Source organism: Antechinus flavipes, chromosome 4, assembly GCF_016432865.1.
Source record: "Antechinus flavipes isolate AdamAnt ecotype Samford, QLD, Australia chromosome 4, AdamAnt_v2, whole genome shotgun sequence".
Classification (NCBI taxonomy): Eukaryota; Metazoa; Chordata; class Mammalia; order Dasyuromorphia; family Dasyuridae; genus Antechinus; species Antechinus flavipes.
In genome coordinates, this window is record NC_067401.1 from 118,850,346 (window position 1) to 118,866,481 (window position 16,136).

General features: G+C 41.8%; 1 protein-coding gene across 2 annotated transcripts; it reads right to left on the reverse strand.

Moving 5' to 3' along the window:
• Positions 1-720: 720 nt before the first annotated feature.
• Positions 721-9,442, reverse strand: SUMF2 (sulfatase modifying factor 2). 2 transcript variants are annotated; one of them, XR_007953242.1, is made up of 10 exons: positions 9,025-9,442; positions 7,494-7,650; positions 5,374-5,488; positions 4,755-4,799; positions 3,926-4,076; positions 2,906-2,961; positions 2,592-2,676; positions 2,228-2,378; positions 1,581-1,694; positions 721-1,141 (listed from the first exon to the last, which is right to left on the reverse strand). XR_007953242.1 is itself a non-coding variant. In XM_051994161.1 (9 exons), exons 1-9 carry the CDS (start codon positions 9,083-9,085, stop codon positions 1,057-1,059), a joined length of 906 nt encoding a protein of 301 aa, XP_051850121.1. In that variant the 5' UTR covers positions 9,086-9,394; the 3' UTR covers positions 721-1,056. The 2 variants fall into 2 exon arrangements, 1 of the variants encoding a protein (XP_051850121.1); XM_051994161.1 differs by lacking the exon at positions 1,581-1,694 and having other exon boundaries at positions 9,025-9,394.
• Positions 9,443-16,136: the final 6,694 nt, after the last annotated feature.

Below are 16,136 nucleotides of genomic sequence, written 5' to 3' on the forward strand. Positions count from 1 at the left end.
CCCAACCTGAAATCTGGGAGGGTGAGCATGGGGAAGCATGGACACTGCTTCCTGCCCTCGTCTCTGCATATCTGGGCATTCCCATTCCTTGCCTACCTAATAGTCTCTTGGGAACTTTTGCCTAATAGAGGAAACTACCCGGTACTGAATGAAAAAAAGATTAGTCCTGTCTGCTGGCTTTGGGGTGGTCACTTTCCCTGAGCTCCAGTTTCCCCACTTGTCAAATTGAGGGGTTTATATAAGACCATTGATAACCAAATTGGATTCCACAGAAGGGGAAAGAAAGGGAATGGGCAAATGGTGCCTACTGTATGCTAAGGACTTTTGACTTGATCCTCACAACCACCTTGGGAAGTAGGTTCTAAAACTAGAAATGACAATACCATTAGGTGTTTCATTGGGAATAAAGCTATTCTTCCCTCTTAAATATGATAATACTGCTCTATAATATTAGTGTAAATAATGAAATAACTAAAATAAAATAATTTTTGACGTGGAAAAACTAAATTTCATTCCAAGATTTTCCCTTTCCCTTCCCTTAATTTTCAGAGAATATTTCATAACCTCATCTCCTCCAACCCCTGCCCTCTTGAGAAGTACTTTAGAGTTCCAAGAAATGCATTTCAAGACCCAAATCTGTATTCTGTGGCTAAATTAGGTTGAGAACTTCTGTACTCCATGGTATTAAAGATCCAATCCATTTTCAACAATCCATAAATCTTAGCTACAAGCTTTGTTTTTCCATTTAATGTGCAGGAACATGTGTTTGTCATACTTAAACTACAATTAATACTGAGGATTTTGGTTCCCTGAGTTGGGGATGGGCCTAGTCTTGTAGGTCCTGGTCATTCTTAGCATTAGAGTCCTCAGCACAGTGGGACTCAGTGGGGACTGGGGAATGGGGATTGAGACAGGCAGAATGACTTATGTGGTCAGGGTAGAGTTTGGAGTCACTCCAGCTATCCCTTCTCTAGGCCCGATGTTTTGTTGATAAGGCATTGGCTGGCCAGGGGGCAGGGTTGTAGGGGATTGTTCTCCTTGTTTCTTGATCTCTGGTCATAGTTCCCCAGGAGGCCGGCCTGGGCTAGCCGCACAACGGAATCCCAGATTGTCTGAGGCAGAGTCTGGAGTGTTGCCCATCCTGCCATCAGAACAGAAAGAAAAGAGTCAAGGATCAAGATTCGAGATAGCACTTCCCCCCTCATCTGAACAGTAAGAGCGTGCTCTGAGAAACTCTGTTCACTGTAGCTTAGAGTCTTCAAAAAATTCATACTTTCTGACTTGTTCTAGGAGTTCTGGCAAATTCTTTGTCCTCCTGGGGCCTCATTTTCGCCCGATTGCACCAGGTAACATCTCAGAGACTATCCGCCTACAACTTGTCCTGGGAACAATGCTGTAAGGCGTGTGTTCATCCCATTGGATGGATGATCCCCTCACTGAGGATGAGCCCCTTTCTGAGAATCTCCCCTTAGTCTGTCCACCATCCCAGGACTCAACAGTACATTTACTTAACAATAAATGCCTCACTACTGGGAGTGTAAAAGTGTGAAGTCTTAGACATATATTAAGAGAGTACTGACCATGTGACTTTGTACAAGTCATGCCAGGTCAGAAGACCTGGGAGCCACTTGTGCTGCTCACTGTTTATCTGTCCTTGGGATCCCCTTGGTTTCCTGGGGTCTCAATCTCCTTATCTGTAAAATGAGATTGGACTAGATGATCTCTAAGATCATATAAATTACATTAACCTCCCTGGGTTTCAGTTTCTTCTTCTATAAAGTGAGGGGGTCAAACCAGCTACTACCTCTAAATTTGGTGATATGACCACTGACTAAACCCCTACTCAATCACTTTGGACAAGAGTGAACTGGGAGGGGAATCAAAAGGCAGAATAACATGAACATGGGACCCGAAGGCCTGCCTTCTAAACTTCCTGACTTTCAAGCTTGATGTGCACTAGACTGACCCAGGAAGCTAGCTTAAGGAGGTACCAGCTCTGTGCTTTGTTCCCCTTCTGGATCATGGTTCTAGGAAAGATCTCAATGGTCGTCATCCAGCACAGGTCTCATTTTGCAGATGAGAAAAACCAAGATCCAGAGGAGTATGCCCAGTGGCAGGTGGTTAATCCAAGGTTCATACTCAGGTTATTTGTCTCCAAGTTCTCTTACTACTGCTACAAGAAACTCCAGGCCCTTTTCTTCCCCTGGAATAGAAGTCACCTTCTTACCTTGTGGTGACTCGGGCCCGGTGGTTGGCTGAGCCTTCTGCTGTGTCAATCCAGGATGCTCCCCTCAGAACTTTCCTGTCTTGGCCAGGTATGGAAGGTTTATATGTGGATGCCGTCCACTCCCACACATTGCCCATGAGATCATAGAGTCCTGATGAATGGTGACAGACCTGGCTCAGCAGTCAAGACTGCATCTATTAGCCCAACACCACCCCTCATCCCCTTCTCCAGGGAAGTTTTGAGGATTTTCTCTTCCTAGAATAATTTGGACCTCCCAGGGTTGGGGCATGTAGCAGTAAGTCTCACATGGGGAAAAAAGCTTGAGAATCTGTGGTACTGTGTGCTTTGTGCTAATTGGCTTTACCATAGTTGTTTTGGGGAGGGAAAGCATCTACAGGTGAGGCTCCATGGAAACCGTCCTCAGCTGTATCAGCCTGGGGAAACTTGCCCTAGGAAGAAAGAAGTCAGGATCAGAGCTTTTCCATGAGTGAACAGGCAGGCCAGGACCAGGCCGCCCACCATTCCCGGGAGAAAGGCTAAGTTTGGGTTTCCTTATCTGAGGTGGGGAGCTCCCACCTCAGTACTTGGCTGCCACCACCCTGATGTTCTGGGAGTAGGAGAGGCCTTCCTGGCCCCAGGAGCCTCTGCCACAGGAGAGGCAAATATGGTGAGTCTTACCTGCCATAGGTTGGTGCGGTTCAGCTGGAACTGGTTCCCCCAGGGATACACTCGACCTGCCGAAAAGAGAGAGATGAGGAAAAGGGACAAAAGAAAAAATCAGGAGAGGAAGAAGTTCAAGAGGAAGGAAATGATAAAAGGGGGAAAGTAAAGAGGGAAAAGAAAGTAAATGTGAGAGGCAGAGTTGAAGGGGAAGTAATGAGTGAGCAGGGAAGGAGGCTGGGGAGCAGAGGGGGAAGGAAGAACAGAAGGTAAAAGGAAGGAGAGGGAGAAGTAGAAGTGCAATGAAGGTAAAAGGAAGGAGAGGGAGAAATAAAAGTGCAATGAAGGTAAAAGGAAGGAGAGGGAGAAGTAGAAAAAGAGGAAAGGGTCAAGAGAAAGAGAGGGATGGAGAGGATGTTATCTGTCCTGGTTCTTTATTATTCAACAGGATATAGATTGTGGAGGGCCTTACCTGTCAGGCTAAGAAGTAGAGATTTTTTTTTTTCCTGAAAGCAATGGGGTGCCAGCGAAGGTGTCTGAGTAGGGCAGTGATATGGTCAGACTGGTGCCTTAGGAAGATGATTTTGCCAGATGTGTTAAGGGATAGTTTGGAGAGAGAAAGAGCAATTACCCAGACGATTCCCAATTACTCCTCTGGGAAAGGAGGTCAGACCTCCAAAATGGGACCTCATAGGGCAGAAGTTAGAAGGGAACTAAAAAGCCAAACTCACCTGTCTCTAGCTTAGAAGTCAAGCAAGCTCACCTATTTCCAGAATAGGACCATACAGGTACAAAAGCCAGAAAGAGGGTGAGGCCGTGTGAGGGGAGAGAAGGGGATGAATCTAAGAATCTAAGATTCTGCCTATCAAACTCTTAAAACACCAGCCCCCTAAGCATATGCTTTTGGAAGGCTGGATTTCTTGGGGAGGCAAAGCATCCATGGGTGCAGCTCAGATGCCCTCACCCAATGTCACACAGCTACTCTGGCCCAAATCCAGTACTCTTGCTCCCCATCCATGTGGAGAAAGAATGACATACCCTTTAGCCCTCCCCGGGCAGCAAACTCCCACTCCTCTTCGGTAGGCAGCCGCTTGCCTCGCCAGGCACAGAAAGCTCGGGCATCATTCCAGCTCACATGCAGCACAGGGAAGTCTAAGCGCTCTCGGATGCCAGAGCCTGGACCTGCAGGCTGATTGGGCAGGAAGGGGGAGGGGAGACACCTGGAGATGTATTTAGGCCAGGCTTTCACCATTCCACAGAAGAAAAAAAGTATTGAAGGATAGGGGAGCAACAGAAAGGAGGTACCAAAAACCCATTTCCATAGCCTTTTTAGGCTTCCTGAGTGCTTCTGGCACAGCCATCCTGTTCTCAGGTCATGGGAGTATTGTTCCTCCCATCTTGTAGATGAGGAAAACAGGGAGACAAGGAAGGGTCAGCTTCAGAGCTTCCGAACTTTGAGGTGCAATGATGAACATGACACCCGGAAAAGGACAGAACCTTCCCAATAGTCACACAGGCAGGAAGTGACATAGTTGGGTTTCAAATCAGGATATCAGGAGACCAGGATAAGAAAGAATAATGCCTGTTTGGCTATTTAGTCCTAAAATGATAGGATTCAGAGCTGGAAAGGACCCTAATGATCCTCATCTCATGAAAGAAGAAACTGGGGACTAAAAAAGTATCTTGCCTCAGGCCATATTTCTAATCAACAGCTAGGATTCAAACCCAATTCCTTTGGCTCACATACTTCACCTGAAGTATTCTGTCATCCACACTGGTTATTCCATCTGGGAAAGGAGGCCAGCCTCCAAAATGGGACTACATAGGGCAGAAGTTAGGGAGAAGGGAACTCAGAGGCCAAGCTCACCTGCCTCCAGAACGCTTTCTCCACGGGGAGCCACCAGGGTGCAGACTGCAAATAGACAAAAGGACCAACTGAGCTATCCTGCTCCCTGATGTTGGCCTCCTACTTCTCCTCCCCACCCCTGAACTTATCCAGGGGCAGAAGCCGTGGGGGACTCCAACGGGAGGGTGCAAATGATGCATTCTCCTTCTGGAAGATCTTGCTGCTCCTTCTCTGCACTTGGATAGGCTCTCGCAAGACAAGCTTGTCCTGACAGGGTGCACTAGACCAGATGACCTTTTTCGTTTTCATATCCCATGGAGTTCTTTGCTGTTCATTACTTTATTTTCTTCCAAGTTGAAAAAATGGGAATGGGCTCAGAGAGCTCTTGTGATCTGTGTGCACTTTCTCTCTAATCCTTGATCCATGATGTGATGCACAACATGTTAGGAGCAGGAGAGACTTTAGGAATCATTTGAAGAAGAGTTTAGGCCTCGGTCTCAGTTGTGCCTAATTCTAAGACCTGATTCTTCATGACGGGCCACCCCTGCCTCCATGGTCCTCCCTAGCTCCTGCCCTGCTCAATGTGCCCTGCCCTATTTCCCACCTACTCATTCACCACACCACTACTGACCCCTCTTACCTCCAGCTTCTGGGTAACTTTCTTTTTCAGCTCATCAGATACTAAGTCTTCAAAGACAAAACTCCACCCAAATGATTCAGCTTCCGTCTGGTACTTCTTCTGCCTGACAAACTCCCTGGGAGGAGAAATGTTGCCTGGCCCGTCATTCATGTTGCGGAATTCATTTGTTCAACAAACATTTCCTGAGTGCCTCCTAAATGGAAGGTACTGCACTGAATCCACTGTGAGGATCCAGAGAGAACTAAGACAGGGCCTGCCCTCAAGCATCTTACACTCTGGTTTGGAAAATGAGAGATGTACATCAATAATTAAAACACAATGTAGACGGTCATGGGAGCAAAAGAGATGCATGAATCACTAGAACAATCAGAAGACTCTATAAGGTTTATTGAACTGGTTTGTTTGTTTTTTGGAGGCAGCTAGATGTTTGATTGGATAAGGATGGGCCTGGAGTCAGGAAAACCTGAGTTCAAATCTGGCCTTAGACACTAGTTGTGTGACCCTGGACTCTTCTTTTCCTCTGGAGAAAAAATGACACAATTGCTCCAGTATTTTTGTTTAAAAAAACAAACAAAAAAGCCATTGGTATTAGTGTATTGTGGTCCTTGAGGTCACAAAGAATTGGACATGATTGAACCAAAGGGTTTTTTTGAGAAGAGGGAGAGTATCTGATAATTTTTTCTGTGTGTGTGTGTGTGGTGTGTATATATTCAAAATCATGCTTGCTGAGAGTGGGGTGCAAAAAAGGGATTAGGAAAAACTCTATGAAAGAGGTAACAGTTGAGCTGCTTCTCAGAGACTGAATGGCAGGTCATTAAAATAACGCTGATGGAGAGAACTGCTAGAACTCTAGACTCAATTTCCAATTGAGTCATTTGATAGCTGTTTTTGGCCTTGGCAAGTCTATTTCCCTATTTAAGCTAAAAATGGGAAATGGGAAAGTAATACAAACAGGAAAAAAAGAAAGGGTTTTGTAAACCTTTAGACACTATATGTGTGTAGAGGGTATTAACTGAAATGGAAAAGTATAAGGGAATTTTTATTTTTATTTTTAAATATTAAAAATGCTAATTATTTAAATCCCTGACGTGGCCTTTTTCCTTCTCCAAAGAGAGATTCTGTGAAATCTGGACAAGTTTGATAGAGTCAAAGCCCATCAACCCCTCAGTCCAGATGTTAGTCTCCCTAGATATTCCTTCTCATTCTTCCAGACTTCTGGGTTGACAGGGATTTTCTGGTTGGCAGACATCTGCCCAGGTCCTTCAGGGATGTGCCCATGTTAAGCATACACTAGCCAATCAGCCAATCAGTCAGGATACTTGACTTTTTTCCTATGAATTCTCTATGTGAGTTCTGGCAAGTTCAAAGGGACCTTTGGTCCCTGGGACAGTTGATATACTTTCAGAATTTCTAACCCAAGTTAAGCTTGTTGACTGGTGAATGAGTAAAAGCTCATGTAGCCCACTCTACCCACAAGGCACCAAACCAAACAGGGCTTTCCATCCCGCCTAGCTATCCATCTAGGACATCTTGCCATTTATTCTATTGGTCCATGCATATCACATCTCACATCTCCTGCTCTCAGTTAATTGAATTGGTATCACCATTGCTTCCCAAAATTGTTGTCCTATGGTTCTACTTACTAAACCTAACATTCCCCAGACCAAAACTTCCTTTCCTGGCTACCACTTCCCTCTATATATTGTCTCCCCAATTAGAATGTAAACTGTAAGATGATAACACTATTTCACTTTTGAGTTTTTTTCCAGCACTTAGCACAGCAGACACACAATAATTTTTTTTCTATTCATGCATTCATTCAAGTCCCTTAAATTTCCCAACTTGCTTATCCAAATCCTAAAAATTTTTAATTGATAGTTATGAATGATAATGGTCTATAGGTTCTCTTTTTTTGCTTTATCCATCCCTAGTTCACATATTTGTCTTAAAAAGGAGGGAAACAAGTTTCCTTATGCTGTTATGAAAATAAAGATGAAATGAAATGATAAATATGAAAGTGCTTTTTAAAAGCCTTTCAGTGTTCTTTGCCATAGATATGTGGATTAAGAAAGAAGAGGATTAATGAGAGAGTACTTTGACCAGAAGAGTGGATGCCATACCTGAAATCTCTGTTGGTGACAGGGTATTTGTCAATGGCAAAGGACTTCACTGTTACTTCCCGAGTAGGCCCTTCCCCGTCTTTGCCATCTGGGGAATTTGTCCCCATCTGGAATGTCCCACCTGGTAGCTGGACCATGCTGTCATCTTGCCCATTGCCTGCAAGATGAAAGACAGAACTAACCTGGGCTATGACACAATAAATATAATGCAAGGGGAAATTCATTTATCCGTTCATACACATTAATTCAATGTCTATAGTATGCTTGAGAACTGTGCTAGGTACTAGGGGAGGCACAAAGTTTAATTCCGTTTGTCTCTATTTTTAAAAAATGTTTATTATTTTAACATTGATTTTTTTTTTATTCAGAGTTTCAAATTCTCTCCCTCTAACCCCTCTCCCGCCTCCTGAGCAGATAAGCAACATGATAATCATTATATAAAATTGTCCATGTTGGGGTCACAAAGAAAAGCACCTGAACAATATGACAGAATTTATTGCAAAGAACAGTTCTATAGGGGAAGGAGTCATGGGAAATTGACAGTAATATAAAAGATTATCAATAAAATATTTTACTTAGGAAAAAAAAAGTATACAGTTTAGGTAAAACAGGGTACCAGGGAACTCACTACCCAAGAGGCAAAACACAGATAACCATAACAGATCACATTTATATGATCACTGCAAGTTTCAAAAAAAAAAAAATTTGTTATTTGAGGCTGGGGGGAAATAAAGGTGAGAGGGAGAGAAATTTAGATCAGAGGGCCCTTAAACTGCACCTTAAAGCATGCAAAGAGATAGAGAAAAAGGATGAGGGATGTCCTAAGCCTGTGTAAGCAAAGGCTCGGTATCTGGACAGCAAAGGAAGCGATCTAGGGGCGTGGAGAAACCAGCTACTCTGATATTGCAGGATGGGCTCGGGGGAGGATCTCTAAAGCCAAGAAGTCTGAATGTACACATATAACTAGTCTCATGTTCTATTCCCTTTTAAATATAAAGTAGCAATATCCAATGCGACGGTATCTTTAAAAGGAGAAAATGACATGCACACAATGAGGTTTGCAGAGCACGTCCACTCTACTTCACTTTATCCTCACAACCCCCTGGGAGATCGGCGCTATTAAAATCCCCATTTTTCAGATGTGGAAACTGAGACGTTACTCGACCAGTCACCTAGCTGGTTAAGTGGGTCTGAGGTCGTATATGAGCCGCGCTCCTTTACACTGAGGTTTCACGCAGATTCAAGACATCCGTTTTCGGAGTCTGCAGGTACGAGTTTCCAGTCCAGCTCAATAGGTAAGTGACTGCACCTTTCTGGGCCTCGGTTTCCCGCTCTGTAAAAGGGGAGAGCTGCACCGGAAAACCTCTGAGGTCCTTCCAGCTCTGAGTCAAGGCTTCTCCCAGTTTGAGGATCAGGTGAGTTAGAAATTGGGGGAGGGGGGCAGGAGGAAGAGCTGGGACTGGGCGCCCGGCTGCGGGTGTGGGGCTTAGGCATCTCTTGCCCAGGCGCCCGCCCTCCCGTCGGCACTGACCTGGCTCTGGCCACAGGCCCAGGAACACGAGCAGGAGGAGGGCCGGGAGCGCGGAGCCCATGGCCGCACCGACCGGGAAGGGCTGGAGCACCAGCAACTACGCAGTTCCGGCCCGGCCCCCGCAGGCTGAGCCGCGGAGGGCGGGGCCCAGAGAGCTCGGGAAGCGGGGACGCCCCGGGCCGGAGCGGGGAGCCCACGGGGACCGCAGGGCGCGAGCGCGTGTCCAGCGGGGCGATCCCGTGGTCCTGATGAGATGCGCCGCGCAGCGTGTGACATCCCTCGTTCACACGCAGACCAGCGTTACCTCATCCCCTCCCCGGACGCACACGCCCTCGGGGCGCCCTAGGACGGGACTTCAGTTCCCTGTCGGTAGTGAGCAGAGCCGGGGGGAGGGGAGGAGGGTGCGCCACCGAATCTCACGCGCACGCGCGCGCACCCACGCCTGCACGTGGCCAGACCTGGCGGATCGTCGGAGCAGGAACGCCCCCTTAATGCTGAGGCCGTGGTCCGGTGCTGGGGAAGGTACAAATCAGCAGAGCTAATCCCCCCCGACACGTGGGTCATTCGGTTGCAACTTACACTTTTAGAGCCTTGGCAAAGACACTAGAAGAACCTAAGTGAGGGGGTCAGAGCCACAGCTAGAATGTATCAAACTTGAACCCTGCTTTTCTCTGGGCAGTCAATCAGTTCTCACGCTTTTTGTCCTCATTCGAATCCCACTGACTTGCTTGGACCAGGAACACAGGGCACCGAAGTGCAAAGAATCCTGATTTGGAGTAGGAGTAGGAGGGTTTGATTTTAGACGCATTTCCCGGCTCTGCGGCTTTCTTCTCTGTAAAAAACAGATTCCCGACTTCATTTTGTAAATTAAATTAGCTGTGAGGTTTCACAGAGAGTTGGCCCAGATGATAAAATATAGAACAAGCAATTCAGGAGGAGCTGTAGGCAGAAGGCGCACAGGCACACTAATGTGCTGCTTGTGGCATATTCTTATACATTCTATGTGGGGAGATAGCCCGCACACACACATCTATATAATTTTTAAAATTGCTTACATGTATGAGGAGAAGTTTTCCCCGCCAACTATGCATTTAATTTTTTTATATCTATATTAACTTTTTAATTACACATTACTTTATGAATCAGTGCATACAAATATGATTTTGAAATATCGATCAGAGCCGCAAACAAAGTGTTATGGAAGGATTGAGGTAAGATATGAGAGGTAGGCTATTAGCAGTGAGCTCTGTGAACTTTTAGATATGCATAATATTTATTTGCACTTTTTGCTTCTGGGGACACCATCAAGCAAAAATACAAACTCTCTTCCAACTTCAGTCCTATCCCAAACACAACCCTAAACTTGATATTAATCCTAATCTCATAATCCTAACTTCAAACCTAATGCAAACTCTACAGTGAATCCTGATCTCGAACTCAGTCCCCAACTCTAACACTTAACTGTAATCCCACCCAAAACCCAAGGTGGATAAGAAATGGGAGGGAAGAGATTGTATGTGTGTGATCTTATTGGATCTTCACAACAACCTTCTAAAGTAGATCCTATTAAATAACTATATGGACATGTATACATATATTGTATTTAACATATATTTTAACCATATTTAACACGTATTGGTCAACATGCCATCTGGGGGAGGAGGTGAGGGGAAGAGGGGAAAAATTGTAACAAAAGGTTGTGCAACTGTCAATGCTGAAAAATTACCCATGCATATATCTTGTAAATAAAAAAAGCCATAAACAAACAACAAAAAAAACCACAATTAACATTAAAAAAAAATAAAGTAGATGCTATTACCATTCTCATTTTACAAATGAGGAAACTAAGGATGGTTGAAATTAAATTATGTGACCTGCCTATCTGATGATGTGGGAGATGAAAAATGGAACATGAACTGCAAGTCGTAACTTCTGTAGGCTTGGAGAAATTGTCTCACTTTCCTTTTCTGTAAAATAGGTCATATACCCATTTCAGATCATTCTGGTTTTTCAGGTTCAGAATTGGAATGGAAGGAGATGCTCCTGGACTGTTTTAACATTTATTAAATGTTTTTCTTAGTCATGGCAGAGAAAGAATATTTAGTAAGGACACAGCATTGATTCAGTTGACCTCAGATTGCTTGCCTCTGTGTTGCCCATGGAGGGGGGTGAAAGAGAGACAGAGGGAGGGATAGAGGGAGGGACAAAGGAGAAAAAGAGAGACAGAGAGGAGCTTTTACTCTTTAGGCTCACTTTTATTTTTAGGCTACAAAAAAGCAATATCCAGATCAAGCAAGAGGCTTAATACTGAGTCACCGAAATCTTCAAGACAGTTTCAATAACTTTTAAAGAAAAACTAGTCTAGCTTAGAGGGTAGGTTTTGCTCATGTCCACATTTCCAGGATAACCTTAATTAGATTCTCAACACAAACTCTAAACCAGAACAGTGGTGGTAACACCAAACTCAGCCCCAATTCCAATCTCCTAGTTTCTTCTATAAAACAAGGGATATAAACAAGATGATTTGTCCTTCCAAATTTTATGAGTCTGGCTGAATAAGTTATGGTATATGAATGGAATTGAATATTATTGTTCTATAAGAAATGATGAGCAAAACCAAAAGAATATTGTACACAGTAACGGGAAGTTTATGTGATAATTAGCTGTGATAAACTTAGCTCTTCTCAGCAATGTGGTGATCCAAGGCAATTCCAATAGAACTTGTGATGGAAAATGCTCTACACATACACAGAGAGAATTATGGGAGACTGAATGTGAATTGAAGCTTAGTATTTACACTTTTTTGTTTGTTTTTCTCTTTCTTAATTTTTTTTCCTTTTGGTCTGATTTTTTCTTGCACAACTTGACAAATATGGAAATATGTTCAAAAGGAGTGCATATTTTTAATCTCTATCAGATTGTTTGCTGTTTTTTGGGGGGGAGGGAGAAAGAGAGAGAAAAATTTGAAACACTGAGTCTTGCAGAAGTGAATGTTGAAAGTTAGTATTTTGAAAAATAAAATGCTATTTTAAAAAACTCCCTGCCCAAAATCCCTGACCTAGAGAAAGAGTAAAGAGGTGAAAAGAGGTGCCAAGTTAGAATCTTGGGCTACACCCACACTTTGACCTTCTGGCACCCACACTTTGACCTTCTGGCAAAGACAATCCAGCAAAGGGAAGGGGGCAGCTGGATGACACAGTAGATAGAGTGCTGGACCTGGAGTCAGAAAAACTCATCTCCCTGAGTTCCAATCCAGCCTCAGACACTTACTAGCTGTGTGACCCTAGGCAAGTCACTTAATCCTGTTTGCCTCAATTTCCCCATCTGTAAAATGAGCTGGAGAAGCAAATGGCAAAGCACTCTAATGCCTTTACCAAGAAAATCCCAAATGGGGTCATGAAAAGTTGGACACAACTGAGAAGACTGAGCAACAACAAAGGGAAGAGGAGTAGTTAGATCAGTAGGATGAGAAAAAGGAAAAAAGCAGTGCCCTAAAAACTCTGGAGTAGAAGAGGAGCAAATGGAGTCAAAAATGGTAGAGAGGTCAGGCACATTTCAGCTTGAACAGATCTGTGCTCTAGGAAAATCAAATTGACAGCTGTGCAGCAAATGGATTGAAGAGTGTATGGAAAATCATTAGCTGGCTATTGCAAAAGTCCAGAGATAACTGAAGAGGGTAGATGGCTCTAATTAGAGCTCAATTAGAGCAATGACAAAAGAATTATGGGATGTCAGAGCTGGAAGAAACTTTTTTGACCTTCTATATCAACCTTTCTGTTCTATAATAGATAAAACCAGGGCCCAAAGAGGTCATAGAATCAGAAAAAAATTTTTTTAATTTCAATATTTTCTTTCCAACTTATGTAAAGACAATTTTCAACATTCATTTTTGTAAGATTTGGGGTGCCAAAATTTTTTCTTCCTCCCTCCTTTCTTTTCCCCCTCTCCAAGTTAGCAAATAACCTGCTATAGATTATACATGTACAATAAATTTTTTTTGAGGCAATTGGAGGTAAGTGACTTGCCCAGGGTCACACAGCTAGGAAGTGTTAAGTGTCTGAGACCAGATTTGAACTCAGGTGCTCCTGACTTCAGGACTGGTGCTCTATCTGCTGTGCTACCTAGCTATCCCTATGTAAGGTCATTTTTAACATATTTCCATATCTGTCATATTGTGCAAGAAAAATCAGACTTCTCTCTCTCCTCTCTCTATATGTATATATATAAAAAAGACTAATTTAAAAAATCAATATTAATATCAGTGCCAATAATCACTATTAACAAAAATTGATATCAATAATAAATATTATTTAAAATCAGTCCATCAGAAAATAAAATCATAAATATATCACTAATGTTAAACTATTGGTCTAATACAAGAGAACATTGTACCTGTGTAACAATGATCAATTGTGATGGACTTGTCTCTTTTCACAATATAGTGATTCAAGACAATTCCAATAGACTTGGGATGGAAAATGTCGTTTGTATCAAAAGAGTGACCTATGGAGACAATATGGATTGAAGCATAGTATTTTCAGCTTTTTTCGTTGTTTGTTTTTTTTTTCTTGTGTTTTTTTCTCCTTTTGGTTTGACTTTTCTTGCATAATGTGACAAAAATGGAAATGTTTCAAATTATTGTATACGTATAACCTATATCAGTCAGATTGTTTGCTATCTTGGGAAGGGAAGAGATAAGGAAGAGTGGGGGGAAAATTTGGAACACAAAATTTGTGTTGAATTTTTACAATCAAAGGTTCTAATAAAGGCCTCATTTCCAAACTATATAGAGAATTGACTCTAATTTATAAGAAATCAAGCCATTCTCCAATTAGTAAATGGTCAAAAGATATGAACAGACAATTCTCAGACAAAGAAATTGAAACTATTTCTAGCCATATGAAAAGATGCTCCAAGTCATTATTAACCAAAGAAATACAAATTAAGACAACTCTGAGATACCACTGCACACCTGTCAGATTGGCTAGAATGTGGGAAAACAGGGACACTGATACATTGTTGGTGGAATTGTGAACACATCCAACCATTCTGGAGAGCAATTTGGAACTATGCTCAAAAAGTTATCAAACTGTGCGTACCCTTTGATCCAGCAGTGTTACTACGGGGCTTATACCCCAGAGAGATACTAAAGAAGGGAAAGGGACCTGTATGTGCAAGAATGTTTGTGGCAGCTCTGTTTGTAGTGGCCAGAAACTGGAAACTGAATGGATGCCCATCAATTGGAGAATGACTGAATAAATTGTGGTACATGAATGTTATGGAATATTATTGTTTGGTAAGAAATGACCAGCAGGATGAATACAGAGAGGCTTGGAGAGACTTACATGACCTGATGCTGAGTGAAATGAGCAGGACCAGGAGATCATTATATACTTCAACAACAATACTATATGATGATCAATTCTGATGGACCTGGCCATCCTCAGCAATGAGATGAACCAAGTTAGTTCCGATGGAGCAGTAATAAATTGAACCAGCTATGCCCAGCAAAAGAACTCTGGGAGATGACTATGAACCACTACATAGAATTCCTAATCCCTCTACCTTTGTCTGCCTGCATTTTTTATTTCCTTCACAGGCTAATGGTACACTATTTCAAAGTCCGATTCTTTTTGTACAGCAAAGTAACTTTTGGACATGTATACTAATATTGTATTTAATTTATACTTTAACATATTTAACATGTATTGGTCATCTAGGGGAGGGGGTGGGGGGAAGGAGGGGAAAAATTGGAACAAAAGGTTTGGCAATTGTCAATGCTGTAAAATTACCCATGCATATAACTTGTAAATAAAAAGCTATAATAAATAAATAAATAAAAGTGTCCAAAAAAAATTTATGTTGAAAACTATCTTTACATTTGTTTGGAAAAATAAAATACTATTGGGAAAAATAAATTAAATCAAAAAACTATTGGTATAAAATACACTCAAGCAATAAAATGGTTATAAGTATTTAAACATATATATTTTATATGTGTGTTATGAAATAGCTTGTTTAGCTAATACTTCTCAACACTGAAGACAATGGAGACCTGATTTCTAGGGAGAATACTGAGATATATAATAAGAAGAACATACATTGGCAAGACTGTGAAGTATGCTTGGATATTATTTTCTGATAAATAAGATTTTATTAATGGCATTGACAGACCAAGTCTTCAGGAGGGTGCCAATACCTTTAAAGGAAAAACTAGTCTAACTTGCATAGAGAAAGGGATTATAATATTGCTCCTTCCACACTCCAAGAATGCTATAAATGTTAGAAATGATAAATATAAGATGTATCAAAAGTCCTACTATAATTTAAAATTTTTAACACTTCGATGAGTCAAGCAGCAGATTGAGGTTGGGTGACTTAGAATGAGTATGGTCAGATCTCAAACTCTGTTTATACCTGATATATATATATATGTCCAGGAATTTTTTTTTTTCATTTTCCTATAGCTATTTCTCACATAAAATCAGGGGTTAAATTTTGACAGTACTGACAATGACAGTAGCTTATATGTTAATGCTTATTTTTTAGCTTTAATTTCCTGTAAAGTAGGAGTGACCAGTGAGAGTCTACAATTTAAGGACATGAGAAAATTTGTCTTTATATGTGAATTATACAGAACATTTCCAATATTATGTTCGTGTTACCAATCTAACAAATGCATACTTCCTTGTTCAGCCTATTTCCAGGATTGAATGTTGGAGGATTTAGTGTTATGGAGACAAAGAGTGTTTTAATTGACTGAAGACTTATGTTGAAACATCTTATGTATCTCCAGATAGACAGATGATAGACTGAGGGCAAATTGAGGATTTTTTTTTTAAACATAATTTTTCTTGATTATAAATATTTATAAAATATTTTTGTTTTATTTTCCTTTCTCAAGGAGATAAGGAAGAGGAGATGGCAGGCAGAGAAAATAAAAACCACATTTTAAAAAATGAATTAAAAAGAAATTTTTAATTTTGAAATTTTAATTTTAAAAAGAAAGGAGCCATGGCTCCTGATTACTTTAAAAATCTAATATAAAATCTTATTTGGTATCTCAAAGTCTATAAAATCTTGCCTTAGTCTCCTAGATATTGTCTGTTGCC